This window comes from Heloderma suspectum, chromosome 3 (genome assembly GCF_057233095.1).
Source record: "Heloderma suspectum isolate Gila_16-S chromosome 3, 16-S_ref, whole genome shotgun sequence".
NCBI lineage: Eukaryota > Metazoa > Chordata > Lepidosauria > Squamata > Helodermatidae > Heloderma > Heloderma suspectum.
The window spans coordinates 226,556,604-226,576,272 of record NC_139460.1 but is presented as its reverse complement, the minus strand read 5'-3'; the positions used below and the strand labels follow the sequence as shown (position 1 = coordinate 226,576,272).

The window sequence follows — 19,669 nt, the reverse complement described above, 5'->3', positions numbered from 1 at the left end:
CAGAATGGAATGGATGCAGATAATTAATTTCATTCAAGAGCGCTTGTAGCTGACATGCCACCACTCTCTTGAGCACCTTACCCAGGAAGGGCATATTTGTGATAAGTTGGCATAGATCACTGGGTCCAGGGTGGGTTTCTCAGGAGTGATTGCACCATTGCCTTCTTCAAAACAGTCGGGACCACACCATCACACAGTGATGCCTTCAGAACTCCCCTGATCCATCTGGGGCCTGTCTTTACAGGTGATTTGCTGTGGATTGGGACCATTTGGAGGTGCTTTGTGGCACATGACGTCATAGTCAGTTTGCAGCCAGCCTGCAGTTTACCTGTGGGGAAGCTGCATGTTTGCAAAGTACTTTTACTCCATTGTTGTTCTTTAATTTGGTTCAGCTGCCATGTGCCCACCCCTCCACTTTAAATTCGGTATGATTGGGGCATTCCATGGTGTCTGTCTTTCACTTGGCCCTGTCCTCAGTAACCTAAGTAACTAGAATAACTAGCTTAGCTTTCCAACACATCAAAGTGCTAGGGCGCTCTTTTGAGCCTTCAGAATTGTGCTGCACTTCCTTTTCACCAGTGGGAGTAATCAGCCTCTGTGATGATGTACTTTCTGATGTTTGCATTACTTTGCTTCTGTGTTGTGTTAAGTCATGTCTCTGATGTTGTGTGAACTCGCTTCTCTGATGTCGTGTAACTTCGCTTCTCTGTGATGCTTGCAGTAAGGGCTTAAGAACATAAGCCGTTATGCAGTAGTGATCTACCGTGATTTCGGGACCATGGGAGCAGAGAGGCCTTACTTGCGAACAGGAAGAAGTGGCCAGAGAAGGAGAAAGGGGGCTTGAAAGCTATGACTCCCTGACTGTTTGCTGGAATGGGGCTTATCTAGCCTGCCTTTTTAGCACTGTTTCTAGCCTTCAGCATTGTGAATTAGTTACTCTCTATTCATAATAATGTTGTAGCTGGGGGGAGCCTGGACAGGGGCGGGAAACAAGCCTCTCTCATTGGTTGAGCAGCCCCAGCCAGGTTGATCATGTTCAGTTTCACTCTCCCCCCCCCACCTGGAAGTATGTTCCTTTCAAGCGCTGTGTGATCCATGAAAACCGGATGTTTAAGGTACAGGCCACTTGGCTTTTCTTGCTTTGTGTGTCTCTGATGGACATGATTCCATGAAAATCTGGATAATACTCCAATGCGCTTCTCAGTCTATTGGCGTGAAGAACCCCCACCCCCAGTCAGTCCTCTGTGGCTAGCTCGAAGAGGCCACGAAGAGCAAATGTGTAGAGAGAACATGTGTTGCATTGTACAGATACAAGTGTCTTGTCCACATCCTGAGGTTCCAAAAACTGAAACTGATCCCAGAAAACAATGTAAGATGATTCACTGGACACATCAGCAGATATTGCATTAATAGCGGCATGAAGGTGGACGATTTTATTCTCGAAGTGTCTTGCAAACTCGTCACAGTGGGCTTGTCATATAAATGTAAATTAATCTCTCTCATGTAGAGCTTTTCAGACCCCTGAATTCAGTTGTGGACCAACAAAGCCATCCAGAGTGTCTGGGACTCTGGGACCCCTGCTGGGAATTAATGACCTTGAGTTTAGACCCAATCTACTTTCCCAGTTGAATCTCATTTTCACAATAGCCAACTGGTCTAGACTGGGTGGCCCCTTCTGTCATGGCAGTTCAACTCCTTAGGAAGGTGGAAACATCTCGCTAAGTAATTTCTGATTGATGGGGCTTATGTCATGATTGCTTCAAATGTCACTCTGTCTCGGTAAGAGGCCTAGCTTTCACTGGTCTCAAATTGCCTTACATATGTGGAATATAGCCCCAGTGTTTGGTCTCCTTTGGAAACTACATGCTCTGAAACCCAAAGCTCTACCGCAAGCAGGAAGGGAGACTTCTCTAAGATGTATTGTGATGGTGAACTATGTATTAAATATACTGATTTATTTTTGCCTGTAAACATCTGGTTTAATTTTCAAAGAATACATACATATATACCCCCTTGCAAAATTTTCCTCAGCGATCCAGACCCTATACAAAATGCAAAACCTTTTCAACCACAAACATTTTTATATGGAACAAGAGTTTATTGTTAATAACAGCACCAAAAAAGTAAAGTATTATCCCAATTGTATATCGAAGCATTTTTTAAGAGTGTGGATCTTGTAAGATGATCATTTTCCCAACAAACATCAATGAATTTTAAAGGAATACCTAGACATTTAGCACAACTGATATGCTTTAAATAATAAATACATACATACATACAAATAAAGCTTTACATAATTTTCATAGAATAGTAGGGTTGGAAGGGGCCTACAAAGCCATCGAGTCCAACCCCTTGCTCAATGCAGGAATCCAAGTCAGAGCATCCCTGACAGATGGCTGTCCAGCCTCGTCCTGAATGCCTCCAGTGTGGGAGAGCCCACCGCTTCCCTAGCTAATTGGTTCTGTTGTCATATTGCTCTAACAGTCAGGAAATTTTTCCTGATGTTCAGCCGGAATCTGCCTTCCTGTAACTTTTGCCCATGATTCCATGTCCTGCACTCTGGGATGATTGAGAAGCAATCCTGGCCTTCCTCTCTGTGACCTTCCTATCTGTAATTTTTGTACAGCAAGCTGGTAATAGCTATAGGATTAATGGCTATTGTCCCAATCCAGCCCTCTACATTTTTTCCTATGCACACCCACTAACAAAAGAACAGACTTACTTTGGTGTGGGGCGGCAGGCTTTGTGTTCTGTTCTCACATCCCTTTGCATGTGGGGATCAGCTTTCTCCACATATGTTTCCATTCATCCCACTATCAAAACCCAGCTTTCTCCTTCTACTGCAGGGATGGGAGACCTATGGCCTTCCAGATATTGTTGGACTACAACTTCCATCATCCCTAACCATTAGCCATGCTGACTGGAGCTAATGATAGGATATTATAGATTCCCAGATCTGAGGTCAAAGACAGCGCTCCAACCTCAGGTCTGGCAATCTGCGTTCTCCACCCCCGTCTTCCTCACAGCTGGCATGGACAGAACCACACCGGCTGCCTCTCTGAGGTTGCAAAAGCACTCTCGGAGAAGGGGTAAAGGGGGTGTTTCTGTGGGCAGGGAGGGTCGGGTCTGGGTTATGCAGTACTCCAGGCCCCTCCAGCCTCCTTCCTTCCCCCTCTGTAGTGCCCCAGGTAGATGGGAGAAAGCCCATCTAGCTAAAATGCAGTGCAAGAGGCATCGTGGAGGCAAAGATCGCCTCCACTATGCCTCCCATTCTGCATTGGATCCTCGTAAGTTTCTCAGTTTGAAGGCTTACGAGCATCAAGGGCACAATTGATAGGATTGTGCCCTAAGATGATGTTTCAGTGAAGCTGGCTTCCCATTTAGTGAAGGGTGTCCAATGTGATCATCTACAACTGGCTATAATTTGACTGAATAAGCGTGACCCATGTTCATCCCATGTAAGCTTGTCCCTGATCCACCAAAGTGCCTTTTATATATTTACCATGTTGCAAAAAGTGCCCGTTTCAGCAAAGCCCCCAGGCAATACACATCATACTAACAATCTACTGAACCCTTCACCAACCACGTGCCCTCCAAATGTAGTGGACTACAACACTCTGCATTCCTGAGTATTGGCCATGCTGGCTGGGGCTGATGGGAGTTGAAATCCAACACAACTGGAGGGCACCAGGTTGGAGAAGGCTGATCTACTGCAATTCTTCAGGTGGGCAATAAGCTCCCTGTTTTTGCAGCATCCTAAATGATGCAAAATGGGAAGGGGGTTACCAAGATGCTGGAAGGGAGGAGGCAGGAGAGAAGACGACACTGGCAGGGAGGAGGGAGGAGAGGTTTCAAAGGCTGATCCTAATGCATATAAAGCCTCTCTGATCTCGATCAGATTCATGTGCAGGCAAAACTTGACTAAAATATGCCTCTTCTCTAAATGTCAACATTATTTTTAACTTCAGCAAAGCACATGACAAAGGAGTATGTCAAATCACTCATCAACCCTTTTGCTTTAAAAGACAACAAACTTTTTAAAGAAAAGCAAATGTAGTTGCTACTGATACTGCTAGCTGCTGTTTGCTTTCTAATATAGAATGACCTGGTTTGGATGATAAAACAGCCCATGGTTAATAAACCATGGGTTGTTTGTGAGCAGGCATCTGCTAGTGAGCTTACTGGTTCCCACCTGCTCACCTGCTTTTGCTTTCAGTTAACAACCCAGGAACACACCATTCATTAGTTGTTTCATGATATCCGAACCCAGAAACTCTGGGTTGTTTATCGATTAAATAAGCCATACTTAACCCAGCAACAAACCCCTAAACAACCCAGAGTTCTGGGTTTGGACATCACAAAAGTGTTCCCAGGTTGTTTTGAAAAGCCGAACTATCAAGTGGGCAGGAGGCAGTGCATTCACTCGCTCCATGTGCTGCCACCAATTCCTGGGTTAAACAACTGTGATGTGTGAACCGGGTCAGTAGCTGCTGTGCTAGCAATGCTCTGAGATTGCAGAAAGCATTTGTAATTACTAAATCCCAGAAGCAATGCATGGTAGTGAGTGTACCCCCTTCAATAACTTGTTTTTGTGGCATGATTATCAAGACTCTACAAGCTACCACCTATCATGGTTGCAAGAGTTTTTCAGCAGAACAGCAAACTAACTCCAGATAGTTGGAACCTAGTACAAAGCACTGTGTTAGCACATATGCCTTAAAAGGGGGGCGGTACTCTGCCTTTGGTGAAAAGAACATTCCATAGAAGACATATGATATTGCTTGGTTTATTATCCAGTGCTCTTTCCTTATAAGGAAACCATGTGATGTCCACCAAAATACTTAACAAAGAATGCAGCTGCAGTGAGGGTCATTGTGGAAAGTTTAGAGGATTCTGTACTTCATATGTGGAGTTGTTTGGCAGATTATTCCATTGAGTGTCATGGGATCCACATTTATTTAGGATCCAGGTGTGTAGTATTTGGTTCCAACCATTTGAAAAAATATGTTTATTGTCTTACTCTGGAAATCAGTTTCAACTGGCTGCACCAGTAAGTCTTGACATTCAACACTTCCAAATAAAATTGAATGAAAAGCTGTAATTTCCACACCCCGCCCCACATTCTTCAAGACCATGTTGTGCATTATCTTGTGAACTTAAAATGTGATCAAATGTAACTTTAATGGAAACTTTCAAGCTAGCTGTCTAAGGGATTGGGCCCAAACAGACGTGACATGGGAGAGCAATGATCACATCTCCCAGACTTACTTGCTTTCACTTGAAAGCAGCTATGGGGGGGCTCCAATTTTGATCAGAGCAGCAGCACTGAGAGATGGTGAGAGGGTGCTTAACTGTATCTAAATAACTCCCTCAAGTTATTAGACCCCCGTAGGGGGAAAAATAGGCACATTTGTGGGTCTAATCACAGCTTTATGGGAGGTTATTTGGATCAGGGAAATGGTATGGGAGGGAAGCGAAGGGTTAAAGAGTCCCTCCATCAACACCGCTGCTTCAAGAAAAGTCAGAATGCCTCCCCGCCCATTATAAAATGAAAAGAAAAAGAAAACATTGAGAAACCCAGTCAGAGATCTTGCTGTGATGTCTGTTTAGATAGTTAACCTTGGCCTTGTAGCAAGGACTTGTAGTACACAAGTCTTCCTAAGATGTACACCATTCCGATATGGGACCATGCAGACCTGGAATTCTGTTTGTTCAGCTAGGACAAAATCAATTGATGCTTTATCTGTAGTCTGACACAATTCAGCTCCACAGAAATAAGACATTTTCAATGATAAAGTTAAGGTTATGGATGCTATTTGCCAAGAATCCGAAAAAGGAACTAACAACAGAAGCCTGGAGTGATTCTGGCAGCTGAAACAAACCGTAATAATTGTGTAGGCACTGGCAGATGTTTTGACAGCTACCAAAGTAACTGGGACCATTCTCTGATTGGGTACAGCAAAAGCCAATATAGTTTAGAACAGGCAAATTAGCGGGAGTTTTAGCATCTTTGTAGAAATACCAATTGGAAGGTAGATGTAGCCACTTGACACAGGAATTTTATTTCAGGCTCATTATCAAGGGCCCATCTATACTTTCATCAGTACTGCTGCTAGGTACATCTGAAGAGAGACTCTCCCCAGATTGTAGCCTCTTGAACTCATGAAACCAACCCAGGAAAAAATTTGGAGAACAAGTTAAATTGACATTTTGGGCCACAATCCAGTTGCAATTGTTCTAGTGCAACCTTTCTGTAATAAGTGAGAACTGCGGAACTTCCAACTGCATCTTTAATCATTCTTCTTTGGTCTCAGGAGAGTAATTATGAATTGCTTCCTAGAGTAGGGCTCCCCAACCTTTTTGGACCTGTGGGCACAATTTTTTTATATATATATATTGTTTTATGCTGTACCTTGTGGTTTTAGCTATTGTGAACCGCCCAGATAGCTTCGCCTATTGGGCAGTATAGAAACGGAATAAATAGCAATGAATAAATAATGAGAATAATGAGAATTTGAGAAACTGCCATGGCGCCACCAAAAAATGGTTCCCACGGAGGATATGGCTAGTTACATAATGGGTGCTGTGCGGACCTGGCTTGTCAAAAGACAAAATTCACTCAAGAAACTGAGAACAAGCGGAGGAAGGGTTTGAATTCCAAAGCCAATACATATATTTGACCTGACAGAAGCACAACGCAGTAGCCATTTAAGGTTATGCAATCCTCTGTGTGCTTACATGGAACTCGGTAGGAATTACTTCTGACTAGGCCTACATAGGATTGCTCCACTCATCCTATCCATGCGCACACACACTTTCCCCAGCCCCAAAAGTAAACGTTTTCCCTACCTCAACCCCAACCTCCACCTCTCTGTTCCCCACCTGGCACTCCTCCTCTGCCATTAGAGCCCCCACCCAGGAAGATGCTCGTTGTATGTGTTTAAAGAACGAGAGAAGGGGCTGGGAAGGGAGAGAGAAAGAGCGAGGGTAGAGGCTAGGTGCGGGAGACACAGTAAGGTAAAGAGATGGGGAAGCGAAATAGCAAGGCCAGAGGCTGGGAGGAAGGGGGAAATAGCAAGGCAAATGGGTAGAGGGGAGAGAAAGAGCAAGGCTAGGGACTCGGAGGGAGGGGGAAGTAGTGAGAGAAAGACCAAGGCTAGGAGCCAGGAGGGAAGAAATAGCAAGGCAAAGCGGTAGGGGGAGAAATAGCGAGGCTAGAGACATTGTGGAGAGAAGCAGCAAGATAAATGGGTGAGTGGGAGAGAGAACAATGCTAGGGGCTAGAAAGGGAGAGAAGTTGTGAGGAAAAGGATTGTGGGGAGAGAAATACTGAGACTAGAGGCTGGGAGTGGAGAGGGAAAGAGAGAAAGCAAAGGGGAATGGTCTGCGAGGGTGGATTGGGCAGGGCCAGGAAGCACCTCTTTTCTTTTCTTCCTGCCTGCTGAACAGCTGTTCAGTGGCAGGTTCAGGAACAGGAAGCAGAATCTGATATCCTAACTTTTTCAATGTTTTTATTAAAACTTTTTTTTAAGGGGGCAGGAAATGAAGAGCTTTATGGGCAGAGCATTGGGGACCCGTGATCTACAGCATCCTTTCCTTAAACCATTTAGTTGAAAAGGCCATTGGCTGTGCGGGCCAGGAATTGTGGCAACTGCAGTCCAACATATCTAGAAGGTCCCAGGCTGGAGGGGGCTGCTCTAGAGATGCCAGCCAGCCAGAGAACAAACAGAACTGAGGGCCTGGAATCAAGTGACATCGCAATTAGCAGTTTCTTCCTCAAATCCTTTCCTTGCTACAGCCTTTCATGTACGGTATGTGCCACCATTTGTGTAAATAAAACAATACTCCTGTCCTTTCATGCAAACTTAGAATTTGCTATTTCAGAGTATTCTCCAGATGTGTGAATGATCAACAATTTTATATGAAACTATCCTGGATTATTCTACACATTGACTATTAAAAGAAAATCCCAGTAGAGGTCACTTTGGTTTAGACATGTGGAATAATTTCTTCCAGTGATGCAGAATTTAATTTTCACACAACCAGTCTACAAACTAGTTAAACTAGATTACTTGGATGTAAATAGACGGCTAGAATTTTAAGAAGCTTATTATTTCCAAACAGGTGTGGTTAGGATCTGCTTCATGGTTCCTAAAAGCTATTAAGATGGAACATAATGAAATCACATTGAACTTTATTCCACCCACACTATGGCTCCGTTTCACCCACATAGGGCATGTGTGTGCAGCTGTTAGAGCAGCCATGGCTAGTCCAATGGCTTGGTTCAGGTATAGTGGAAGGAAAACCATATATTGTAGTGGCTAAGTGTGTGACCGAAGGAGGGCCCAAATTTCACCTTTGCCATGGACTCACTGGTTAACCTTAGGTAAGCTGCTGTCTCTCTGCCTCAGCCATCCATCCAAAATATGGGGATGATAATAATACTGACTCGGTTGTTGTGAAACTTAGTGAAATGATGTAGATGAACACTCAAGAGAGCACTACAGTACATTTTCTCCTCTGATACTTGTCTGATGTGGTTCGGTCCCACTGGATGGATCTCGTTTGTTCCATCTCTCTACAACTATGTTGGAGCATTTAGAAATCTGCATAAACTGCTTTGCTACCAGGTCATGTTTCCATGTGTTGCCCTTAATAAAAAGGAAGCTGATTATCATCCTACCTGTGTCTGCCAAGCACTGACCTGAGAGCAGAACCTACTGGGAGTAACTGCCTGAGTAACTGCTCCACCCATGGCACTCACAGCCAAAGAGGAAATATTTTCATGGCAATATTAAGTGTCATCCTAAGGGAGCCTTCCCCAAGCTGGTGATCTCCAGATGTGTTGGACTACAACTTCCATTACCCCATGCTGGCTGGGGATGATTGGAGTTATAGACCAACACATTTTTGCAGCCACCAGGTTGGAGAAGGCTACAGTATTGAGCCTTTCAGATTGTAGCAATGGCAAGTTTGGTTTATAGACACACCAGAAGTTCTGCTAAGGATATAAGAACAGATAGGTTTAGAAATTCAATTTGAGCCTTTATTGTGTTAAAAAAAAAAAAGGAATTAGCCACAGTGTATTTAGAATAACACATTACTCAATTCATGGTTACTTAATTGGGTAAGGCTTAAAGATAAATTAAGCTCATTTATATCTAGTATTACATTTGTATCCTGTGTTCTTTCCTCCAAGGAACCCAAAGTGGCTTACATAATCTTCCTCTCCACTTTATCCTCACAACAACTCTGTGAGGGAGGTTAGGCTGAACTTCATGGTTGAGTGGGGATTACAACCCAGGTCTCCTGAGTCCCAGTCCAACACTCTTACCATTACACCACACTGGCTATATTGGTTATTTCTCCCAGTAACCGATGTAGAACCCTTGCTGAAGCTAAGCAGGTCTGGCTCTGGTCAGTGTATGGAAGACTGCCTGGAAATTCTATGTATACCCTTGAGTTTCACTGTGGAAGAAAGGTGGGCTATACATGTAACAAATAATTAAGAAATCAGATTTGAGTCATTGGAGAATTTACTGCTCTGGGAAAGAACTGGCTTCTATGCAATCAGATTTTCTCAAACTGTGGGCAATATGAAGCTTTTTGTTTTCCAGTATTTTAAAGTAAGATGTTTTAAAACCAGGTGATAAGTTGTTATCTGGTAAACAGGACACTATGCTTTTTGAAAAACTTAAGATTGAATTACAAAACAACAAGAGGAATTTTATCTCAATTGCATAATACATTAATTCAGCTGGAAGTGAAAGAAGATCCAAGGATACAAAAAGGTCAAAGGAAATGGAATGAGATTTACAGAGAAGAAATCTCAGTTTAGACATGTAGAGCAGTATTTATCAATGGAGTCAAATACACAATTGCCACTAATTGAGCGAAAAACATAGTAAGGTTTTGTATAATTGGTTTTTATAGTTGATCTCTTAAATCTTGAACACATATTAGGATTGAGCTATACTTGAATGGGAATAAATCTAGTTGCATTCTAGTGGAACTTGTTCCCAAGTAAGGCTGCAATCTTAAGTGTACTTACCAGGAAATAAATCCCATTGATTTCAGTCTATTTTTGCTTCTTTAACCTGTAGCTTTGTGTCTACTGATCAACTTGGGTTCAGAACAGGATTTACAGGAATCATAGTACCAGGATGCAATGCTAAATACACTTACTTGGAAGAAGATTCTAATAAAATAAATGGTGCTTATAAATACATGATTAAGGTAAATACACTCAAGATGAATATTTTACCTCAGATTGTTTATGGTATATGAGGGATTCTTTTATCTATGCCCAGCAAATCTTTCCAAAAACTCAATGCTCCATTTCATTATTTCTTGGGAGGTTCCTCCCTGCCAGGAATATCCTTGAAAAGGATGCACCTTCAAATTAAAGGAAGCGGGTTTGGCTTTCTGGATCTTGTTTTATATCATCAGGCCTATTTCCTGACCTGTACTAAATGTTGGTCTTTTTCACTTAGCTTAAATGTTTCACCTTGGTCAGTTTTGAAATCTTCCTGTCTGGACCTTCGCTAAATGGATGTTAGTTTCTCGGCACATTAAAGTGAATGGGGTTCCTCCTACAGTTATGGCTGCTAGAGACATGTGACATATGTCACATCAATTACATTTTGATCCATTTTCTCATGCTAAATTGACTCTATGGGGAAACCCAGACTTAAAAGTTGGTGAGAAAATGTTTTTATGGCAGACTTTGGATGGATACATTGATTTTTACCTTGGATCAACTTGTGGGTGCTGATGCCGAGTTTTTGTCATTCTTGGCTTTGCGTGCTAAATATGATTGGCTTGATACAGCTGAATGGCAATACTTGCAGCTGCAACATTTGTTAGAATCTAGGCTTGGCCCTGCTACTTTTACAGCTTCAGTCTCCTTCGCTATTGGAAGAACTTATTAAGGTTGATCAGTTGTATCATCCCATGATCCATGTTTATAAATACTTATTATTGGTGAACACATGGTCTTAAGCAGGAATGGAATACGGAACTGAATTGTCCATTTTGTCCCATCAATGGCTCACCATTTTAGCCTCTGTATCTGAAGCATCCGTGGATCTCAGATTACATCTTATTTAGCAAAAACTCTTGTTCTATGTCTGTTGGAACAACGTCTCTTTAATAAGGGTCTAATTGCTGGAGGTGTAACACAACTAATGTTTCTTTTAACCATATGTTCTGGCAATGCCCAACAGTTGCCTCCTTTTAGGAAGAGGTTATTATATATATAAACCTTGTATTACACCACTCTTTAATATTTACTGATGTACGTGTCCTCTTAAATTATCTGCCTGCTTCCTGGAAGTTAAGGCATGGTCAACACAAATGGATTCTCTTTGCCCTTTTGACAGCTAAAAGACTGATATTACAACATTGGAAGGATAAACGCTCACCTCCTATAATGCAATGGACAGAAGACCTAACAAGGCTTTCAACATTTCAGTGGGTGGTATATAGATGCCACTTGCAAATGGAAACTTATATGGAAAGCTGTATTTTCTCTCTCTCTCTCTCTCTCTCACACACACACACACACACACTTCATATGCATGTATTGAAATTGATATATTCAGATCTATGTAGCTACGATTTATTTTCTTTTGCTATTTATGGTTTTGTTGAAATTTTACCAAAAAAATGTATTATAAAAAATAAATGATTAGGATCTTAACATAACTTCACTTACGGACATTAATGGAGGGGAAGTTTCCTGTCCTCTCTTCTCCCTTGCAGTCATCTGCACCCTGTAAAAAGCCTCTCCAGGGAGTTGAGTGGCCCTCCAGAAAAAGGTTGGAAAGGGCAGGAAACATTCCTTCCATGAACTTCCTTAAATTAACTTGTCTTAGGATCAAAGCCCATGTGTTTAGGATCAGGTTTCATTTGACTGAAATGAAAGCTGTTTTACTTACTCATTTAGAAAGTGAACATACTGGCTTATCAATAAAAATTCTGAAACCTGTGTGCAAAAGACCACCACAGATCATACAAGCAATTTAATGTCAAAATTAAAATAGCAAAATCTAACAGTCGATCAGGAGAGCAGGACCTCAAATCAGCCACTGAAGGTAGAAGGAAAGACAATGCTCTTAAATTGCATTCATAAGGATAATGGATGAGGGGAATACAAATTTCCCTTGGCCTCCACATAAGATAGAGCTCAATCAAATAGGGTTGGATTAGTTGAGTTGAAGATGGTGGTGGCGATTGCTGCCAAAACCCACAAAGGTTTATAAAAACCAAACTGGGATATAAAGAAAATAGAGACATCCATGGTATAAATTAGGGCTGGAGCAGCAAATCCAAGCAGACTGTTCCTAAGTGAAACAAAAGTATGAAAAAGTACTGCATTTTAAGCAATGTTTCAAGGATAAATGTTATGGAAAACTTAAAAAAGACTTTGACTAATGCAGATGTTAATTCCTTCCTGAGGTTATTTAGAAAACCTTAAAGCAAAACATTGTGTTAACATCATCATTAAAAACTATTCCTAAAGAGATATCCTGAGCCCAGCTACATCAGTGCATTATCTGACAAGTTAAATACAAAACAATTTAAGAACTCCAGAGGTTATATTCAGATTGTTTATTGTCAAAAGTATGACACTCCGTCATACTGTGTCAACATGCACCCAATTCCACATCAACTGCTCAAAATAGCACTTGCAAAAATTACAGTAATCTAGTCATAATTTATGGTTTGTTACATAAATTTTTGTTAACGAATGCTAAAACTTAATTACAGTGTAGTCTAGGTAGTCTGTTATTGCTTGTCGACACTGCAGCTTTGGATCTACTGGAGAGAATCCATTGATATGCCTGAGTTATCAAACTGCATTGTTCTACCAAACTCAAACTATAAAATGCTGGAGAACACTTAAAAAAAATCACAGTACAAACCTATGTATATCTGCTCAGAAGTAAGTCTCACTGGGTTCAATAGGGCTTACTCCAAGGTAAGAAGGCATAGGATTGCAGCCTTAATAGCGCTAGAGGACACATTGTGTTCATATCATGTGGATATACTGATTTCATGATATTTTGAATAAGGCTTTTTGCACTATCGATTTTTATTATATTTTTTGCTAACCACCTTGGCCATTCCTATATGTATAGAATATAAAGCCAATAAATAAATATAGGTCAGGATCCAAGGGGTGACAGGTGTAGTGCATGCACAAAGGAGGTTTTCAGCAGCCCCAGTACAGGGGCAGTTCTCCAGCTCCTTCCCCCAAAGGTTAGGGGGGACCCTGGGGAGTGGCATTCCGTTAGGCACAAAGGGCTGCTACTGGAAGGGGAGATAAGCAGACCCCTGATATGCACCCCTAAGTGCTTCGAATGTATCTGTGGGCTTCTCTGGAGCCCAGCCAAGGGTTCTAGGTTCACCAGTTCAGAACTTGACCGAATCTGAAGACTTGGTGCATGCTATGCCAAGGTCATGTCACAAAAAGGGATGTTTTGTACATGTTCTAAACCCAGCACAATTTTTAAGCATTAGGGTGGCAAAATTTCAACTCAGCAATCAAGAAATCACTTAAGAGTGTTAATAACTGATTTGCATAAAACCAGTTACTTGCTAAGTGGTTTCATGCTTGCAATATAAATATGTGCTCTACTGCAAAAGGAACAATTTGTATGTTTAAGTTATAATATAAATTTTCTATTTTTAAAATACTTTGATAGAATAGGAATTATCCTCTACTTCATGAACTGATTTCCTAAACCAAAAGCCATCAGTAGTTCTTGATCACTATGTATGTTAAAATACCAAGTCTCAAAATATATAATTTTGTAATGTGCATTCCAATTCTTTTTTAAAAATAGTTATACAAATAATTTTAACCAAAGGGAGTGGGGAGGCAAAACATACAGAAATGGAGGGTTGGGTGAAGAGAAATCTAAAACCTGTTAAAACATTTGTGGGAACATGTAAGGAAAATAATCATGAGAGGACTTTGTGGATGAAGAAATGCTAGCAATTTTTTTTTTGCTGCTGGCTGGCTACATACTGTAAAGTTGAACATTTTTCAACAAGTTTACCTTGCTCCTCCAACATTTCAGGCAAAGTGTTTTCCTACTACTGAGGAAGAAACAGAAGAAGAGGGACTAAGACTACTGAATAATTCTGTAGTCATTCTTGGGACACAGCTACAGAATTGTGTCCTGATGTTATTCATGCCCCAAAATTCTATCACAGGAAATCAAGCATAGGGATCCCAAACTCCATTCTCCCAGCAAAAATGTCAGCCACACAGAGAGATGTTATAAAATGGAAATCACCATGCATATGCTAACACTTAAGCCAATCTTGCCTTACCAAGCACCCTTCAGGTGTGTTGGCCTACAACTCCCAGCACACCCTAGCCAGCATCCACACATCTGGAGAGCGTTAGTTTGGGGAAGGGTGCCTTAAGGTGTCAGTAGCAGAAACCACCAACCCAGGTATCCTGTGCAGGCCTGAACCAGTGTTTCTCTTAAAGCAGGAGTAGTGGGCAAGTTGTGGCCCTCCAGGTGTTTTTGCCTACAGCTACCATCATCCCTCACCATTGGCTATGCTGGCTAGGGCTGATGGGAGGTGTAGGCCCAAACATCCGGAGGGCCACAAATTGCCCAGGCCTGCCCTAAAGAGAGAAATATTTGCATGGTTGTTGTTGTTTTTAAATAATAAAATCTGACACAAATTTTCTGGATAATGCATCAAAACCTAATTGGGTGTAATCTTCTATGCATTGCTCCTGTGCAGCCCTCCTTGGATTGTGTCAGAGAATCCTTTAACATATTTTATCCTCAACACCTTTGATTCCATCATAAACAATGCCTGCATTATTAAATTCCACAGATGCCCCTATTATAACTTGCATCCTGTAAACAACGCTATAAGTATATTGAAGTATCAAGCCATATTGATAAGACAATGTGCAAGTTCAAAATACATATCCACCAAATGTGTGGCAAGTTCAACACATAATGCCAGTTGTCACATGGTGAAGAGGTAATCCGATTGCTCATCATGCTGTCAAATCTTTATTCAGAGGGTTATGAGGTAAGTGGAGGAGCTACAGTCTTTAATACATGTTGAAAAGATAGCTTTCTGTGTGAGACAACCATCAGGTGACCTCTTTACCACACAACCAGCTATACTGCGTGCTGAACTTGTGAGGCATGAAGGGTTGACCCTTGGTAACACAAACACACCCTGAGAGAGTAAAGCTCACTGCTCTTGCCAAAAGAGGTGGGAAGGGTTTTTAACAATGCATACCTACCAGATAAGACAAGTTAATTCTATGTCCTATGATTGTTTGTCACCTACTTTGACGTAAACAACATCTCTGCTATTTACTACATCTCCAGGAAGATGCAACATACGATTTCATTCTGTCAGCAAGGCAATCAATGCCCATTGGAATTAGTCATGATAAAAACAACAACACTGTGGGTGGGACGCCTGAGATACCCAGATTCCTGGTCCTGCAATGCATGTAACCAATGCTCTTAATGCAATGAGTGCTATGCAGTCAGATTTGTGAAGTTACGAGGCACAATTTCCCTTGGAAAACTAGCTGAGACTAGAAATCCATTGGGATTGTTGTGAATCTTCCTGATAAACTATGTGCAGTGTCAGGTCCTCATATGTCAAATGTTAGTCATTTGACTCTGTGTAATGAACTTAAAAACGCAGTGGGGTAAATCCAGATTTAGATGTGTGCAACTAGATTGGTGGAAGCAGACTTCCCTGCACCCTCCTCCCCATGGCATCCCCTCCAGCCTCCTGAAATGCTATATGGACAGTTGGGGGACCATGATGAATGGGGTGAGCAGGGGTGCAGGGGGGATTCCTGAAAATTGGGCAGAGGCACCTTCTGTGAACAGAACCCTTCTGTTCACGGAAAGCAAATCCTGGATCCAACCTAGTAAATATTGGAAAGGCATGCTACTTTGATAACTGCAAATCTCTTTTCACTTCACAGATTAAACAAGGTTTTTCAGCACCTGGTGTCTGTCCGTCTCTTTTTGCTTTTAGTGGCATAACCCCCACTAAAAATCAATAGGCTGAAGACCAAAGATTAAAGCTATTTAATCATCATTCCCATGTTTATTTTGCATACAAACCTCTTTGATTTGTGCTGTATTCCTAAATATCAATTGTCATAAGGTTGTAGTGTTGTATTCTTAACCATGTATCTATCATATTGTGCTATTATTGCATTTCAGATGCCTGAAATGCCAAATAAAAGTGATACATATCACCATTTAGGCTGTAATTAAAAGTATTTGATGCACGCTTTTGAGCCAGGCTTCACCAACTTGGTGCCCTCCAGATGTTTTGGACTTCAACTCCCATCAAACCCAGCCAGCATAGCCAGTGGTGAGGGATGACAGGAGTTGTCCAAAACATTTGGAGGGCACTAGTTTGGGGAAGGCTGTTTTAAGCACATGGAATTCTGCCTTGGTCAGGTTCAATGTGATGTTGCATTATTAGGCTAATATTTAGCTGCTGACATGGATTAAGTAAATGTTAGCCTAATATTGTAACTGCACATTGTTCTTTCTACTTCAAACATCTATGCCAGAGAGATATTTCTGTGTAGCTTGAAAACTTGCATTAAGCATTTAAAAAACAGTAATAGGTGCAGATTAAGGTATTGTTGTGTCACATGTTTTGTGGGACCAACATAGCAGCTAAGACTCTGATGATCTGCGTCACCCAGTCCCAGATGTTCAGATTGTTCATTTGTGGGATCCAGGCATATGTTGAGCTGTGTGTTTTCAACACAGACTAAGACTTCAGTCCTATGGACTTACATGGGGGTATGTCTTATGCCCACAGTTTAGTTCACTGAAATCCTTTTGACAAGACATACACTAAACAAAACAAGGCAAGCCTCATGGGATATCTAACACAGTACATGGAACAACTGGAAGAAAAAAAGTCAAAATAGTTTTATTTATGTAAATGAAAGGAAACATTATCAGAGTAACCCTGAGAAAATGCAAGGGTTATAAACAGAAGGTAATACGCTTGGTAAGAAAAAGTTAGTTACCCAAGTGTTTCCAGCATTTTACTAGTCTGAATATAAAACTTCCTCAAACATGTATAAAGGTTAAAATTATGTCAAGATACCTAGCAACTCTTCTTCTGTCGAAGGCATTTGTTAACTTTTCTTCTGTCATTTCCATTGATTTTATATAGAACCTAAGTAGTTGGTTGAATTTGACGACCAGGTTTTAATAGCATCATTCCATCCTCTCTCTTTAAAAATATCAATATGAGCCTTTTAATCATGTTTCCTCCCCCCCACAAATCCAATAAAATAAGCTCCCAAAATGTTTAATCTTAAGAACTTTCCATAAGAAAAGAAAGGGCCTTTAAAGTAACACCAGTTTGTTTTGAAAGCTTCTTCATATTCCATTACATGAACAAAACTTTTAAAGGGCCACACTATTGTAAAATATACCATACCAACACAGACCTTTGAATATACCACTTGATTTTGGTTTCCAAGAGTGGCTCTACAATAAACATGACACATGACTACAGCCTATTTGCCTAATTTGCTGTATCCCTATCACACCATTAATGCTGAATGAACCTAGAAGGAATCAGGGACCCTCATAATAGACAGGATTGCTTGTCCTAACAACTTAGATGTTTGTTCATTATGAAAACCCACTGAAGTCACACAAGACTGATCCACTTCCAGTTCTTCACCCAGCAAATCTCTTCACAGTTTTGCAGCCATGAAATTGATATGAGGTTTCACCAGAGGAAAGAGTGGTAGACTGCGCTTGAACTCCGTCATATTTTGAATCACGTCTGGCTGCAAATAAGCATTTTAGAAAGAGAAACCTTGAGAATTGGGCATATGCATATGTATGCACTGTGGCAAATTCATTTTTAATTATATAAACTGAAGGATGACAGAATCCTAAGTTTGTGTTGCAAAATGGATATCAAAACAACAGGACTCTGATCCGAACCTTGTTACGCAAGACTTTCCTTTAAAGGTTAATGCTGAGATTTCTGACATAGATGAAGACAGACTTTAGGGTAGTTTCTTACAAAGCTTTGTATCCAACAGATTATGACAACAGTTCATCTTAGAAAAGCAATGTATCATTCCATGGGAAAGGAAAGAACACCTGTTATTCCAAATCAGTGAGACACTGTGCTAGATCATTACCAAATGGTACACCGTGAGGTACTACTAAATAATGGGAACTAGCTTTATTTGAGCCAGGATTCATCCTTAGTACTTGTTTTTAGTGCCAGAAATTAGACTTGGAATATGTGAAATACGTATGCCTTTAAATACATGTAGATTTTCTTCACCTGCTCCCAAGCACTCACATATCTAGAAGGAAGCAGAACTTCCAAGGCAGGCTGACAGCCCAGCATTTTCTAGTGAGAAACCAACCACTAGTACATGGGTCAACACACAAACAGCAATATTTGGGGATAATGTGGAACAAGGGCCAAAATGGGTTCTAGGAGAGAGGCTGGAATCTAAAGGCAGTTGCTGAGTTAGGGAAAAACAAATCTGATGAAATTGTTCAAGGGTTTGGAAAAACATATACTACCATCTGCATGCAACATCTATATTGTTACCATACACCCAATTATTTTGTCAGTATCTAAAGACTGGTTCAGATATTGGTAAAACTGGCTCAAGTATAGCAGCTGGAGAGGTTCCAGGCACAATGTGTCTCCTGGTGATGATTTCCGTGACCCTGCTGGCTGAAACATGTGCCACTGAGCTCATGTAAGTTACTACTCGGAGCAGTACCCATATCTGCATACACAGATATGAGGCTGTCTTTATTTCCTCTATGTGGAAATGGTCATCCAGGAGTGCTTACGTCACTGCACACAAACAATTTACTGACATCTGAAACTGCCCTTTTTCTTTTGATGGTATGAATATAAAATAAAAAGGCCAACTACAAAATGTTGATGTATTATAAATCATGCAGTTGTGTCTTCAATTTCATACTTGCTTCTCAGAGGCAGCTGTGACCCCTCTGCTGCAATCTTGTACTCACTCACCTGGGAGTAAGTCCCATTTGAACACAGTGAAAGTTATTCCTGAGTAAACATGCACAGGATCAGGCTTATTGTGTGATAACCCTGTTTTACAGTAACTTGGGCAGAGTCAGTTGCTTCATAGATGGTTATGGAAAGGGCTCCTTCTTACCTGTGGCAGTGCTGGTGCCGGTGCCAGATTTACATCATTTTGGGATGGAAATTCTCCCACAACAGGGCCTATTGAAGAAATATCACCATCATCACCATCATCATCTAAAGTTATCTAAATCTCTGTTAGAACATCTCTCACATGAGTTATTCTCGAGGACTCATATAACTGAATATACTCCCACCCAACCACTAGAGGTCATAAAATCCTTCTAGAACTTAGTTTTGCAGGACAGCATGTTTGTTCTGCACTATGAATCACCTTACTGTGCTGACTTGAACAAAGATTATTTGAAAGAAAATAAATTCACTCAGTACTTACAGGAATCCATTTCCCTGGCTAGTACATGGACTGATACTTTGTGCCTTCTTTGGGCATCTACTGCCAGTATCTCCTACAGAAAAAAAAAAAGATCAAGGTCAGTTGTTCCAAAAGAGACAAATACTTTTT

At 41.1% G+C, this 19,669-nt stretch overlaps 1 protein-coding gene across 8 annotated transcripts in view; it reads right to left on the bottom strand.

The window, feature by feature from the left end:
• Positions 1–12,599: 12,599 nt before the first annotated feature.
• Positions 12,600–19,669, bottom strand: part of IDE (insulin degrading enzyme) — a 76,962-nt gene continuing 69,892 nt past the window's right edge. For all 8 annotated transcript variants that reach the window (XM_084845884.1, XM_084845883.1, XM_084845887.1 and 5 more), the window contains 3 exons: positions 19,541–19,613; positions 19,220–19,287; positions 12,600–17,845 (listed from right to left, as the gene is read on the bottom strand). In XM_084845884.1, the coding sequence (XP_084702010.1) occupies positions 17,750–17,845; positions 19,220–19,287; positions 19,541–19,613 (237 nt within the window). In that variant the 3' untranslated portion in view covers positions 12,600–17,749. The remainder of the gene's footprint in view (positions 17,846–19,219; positions 19,288–19,540; positions 19,614–19,669) is intronic.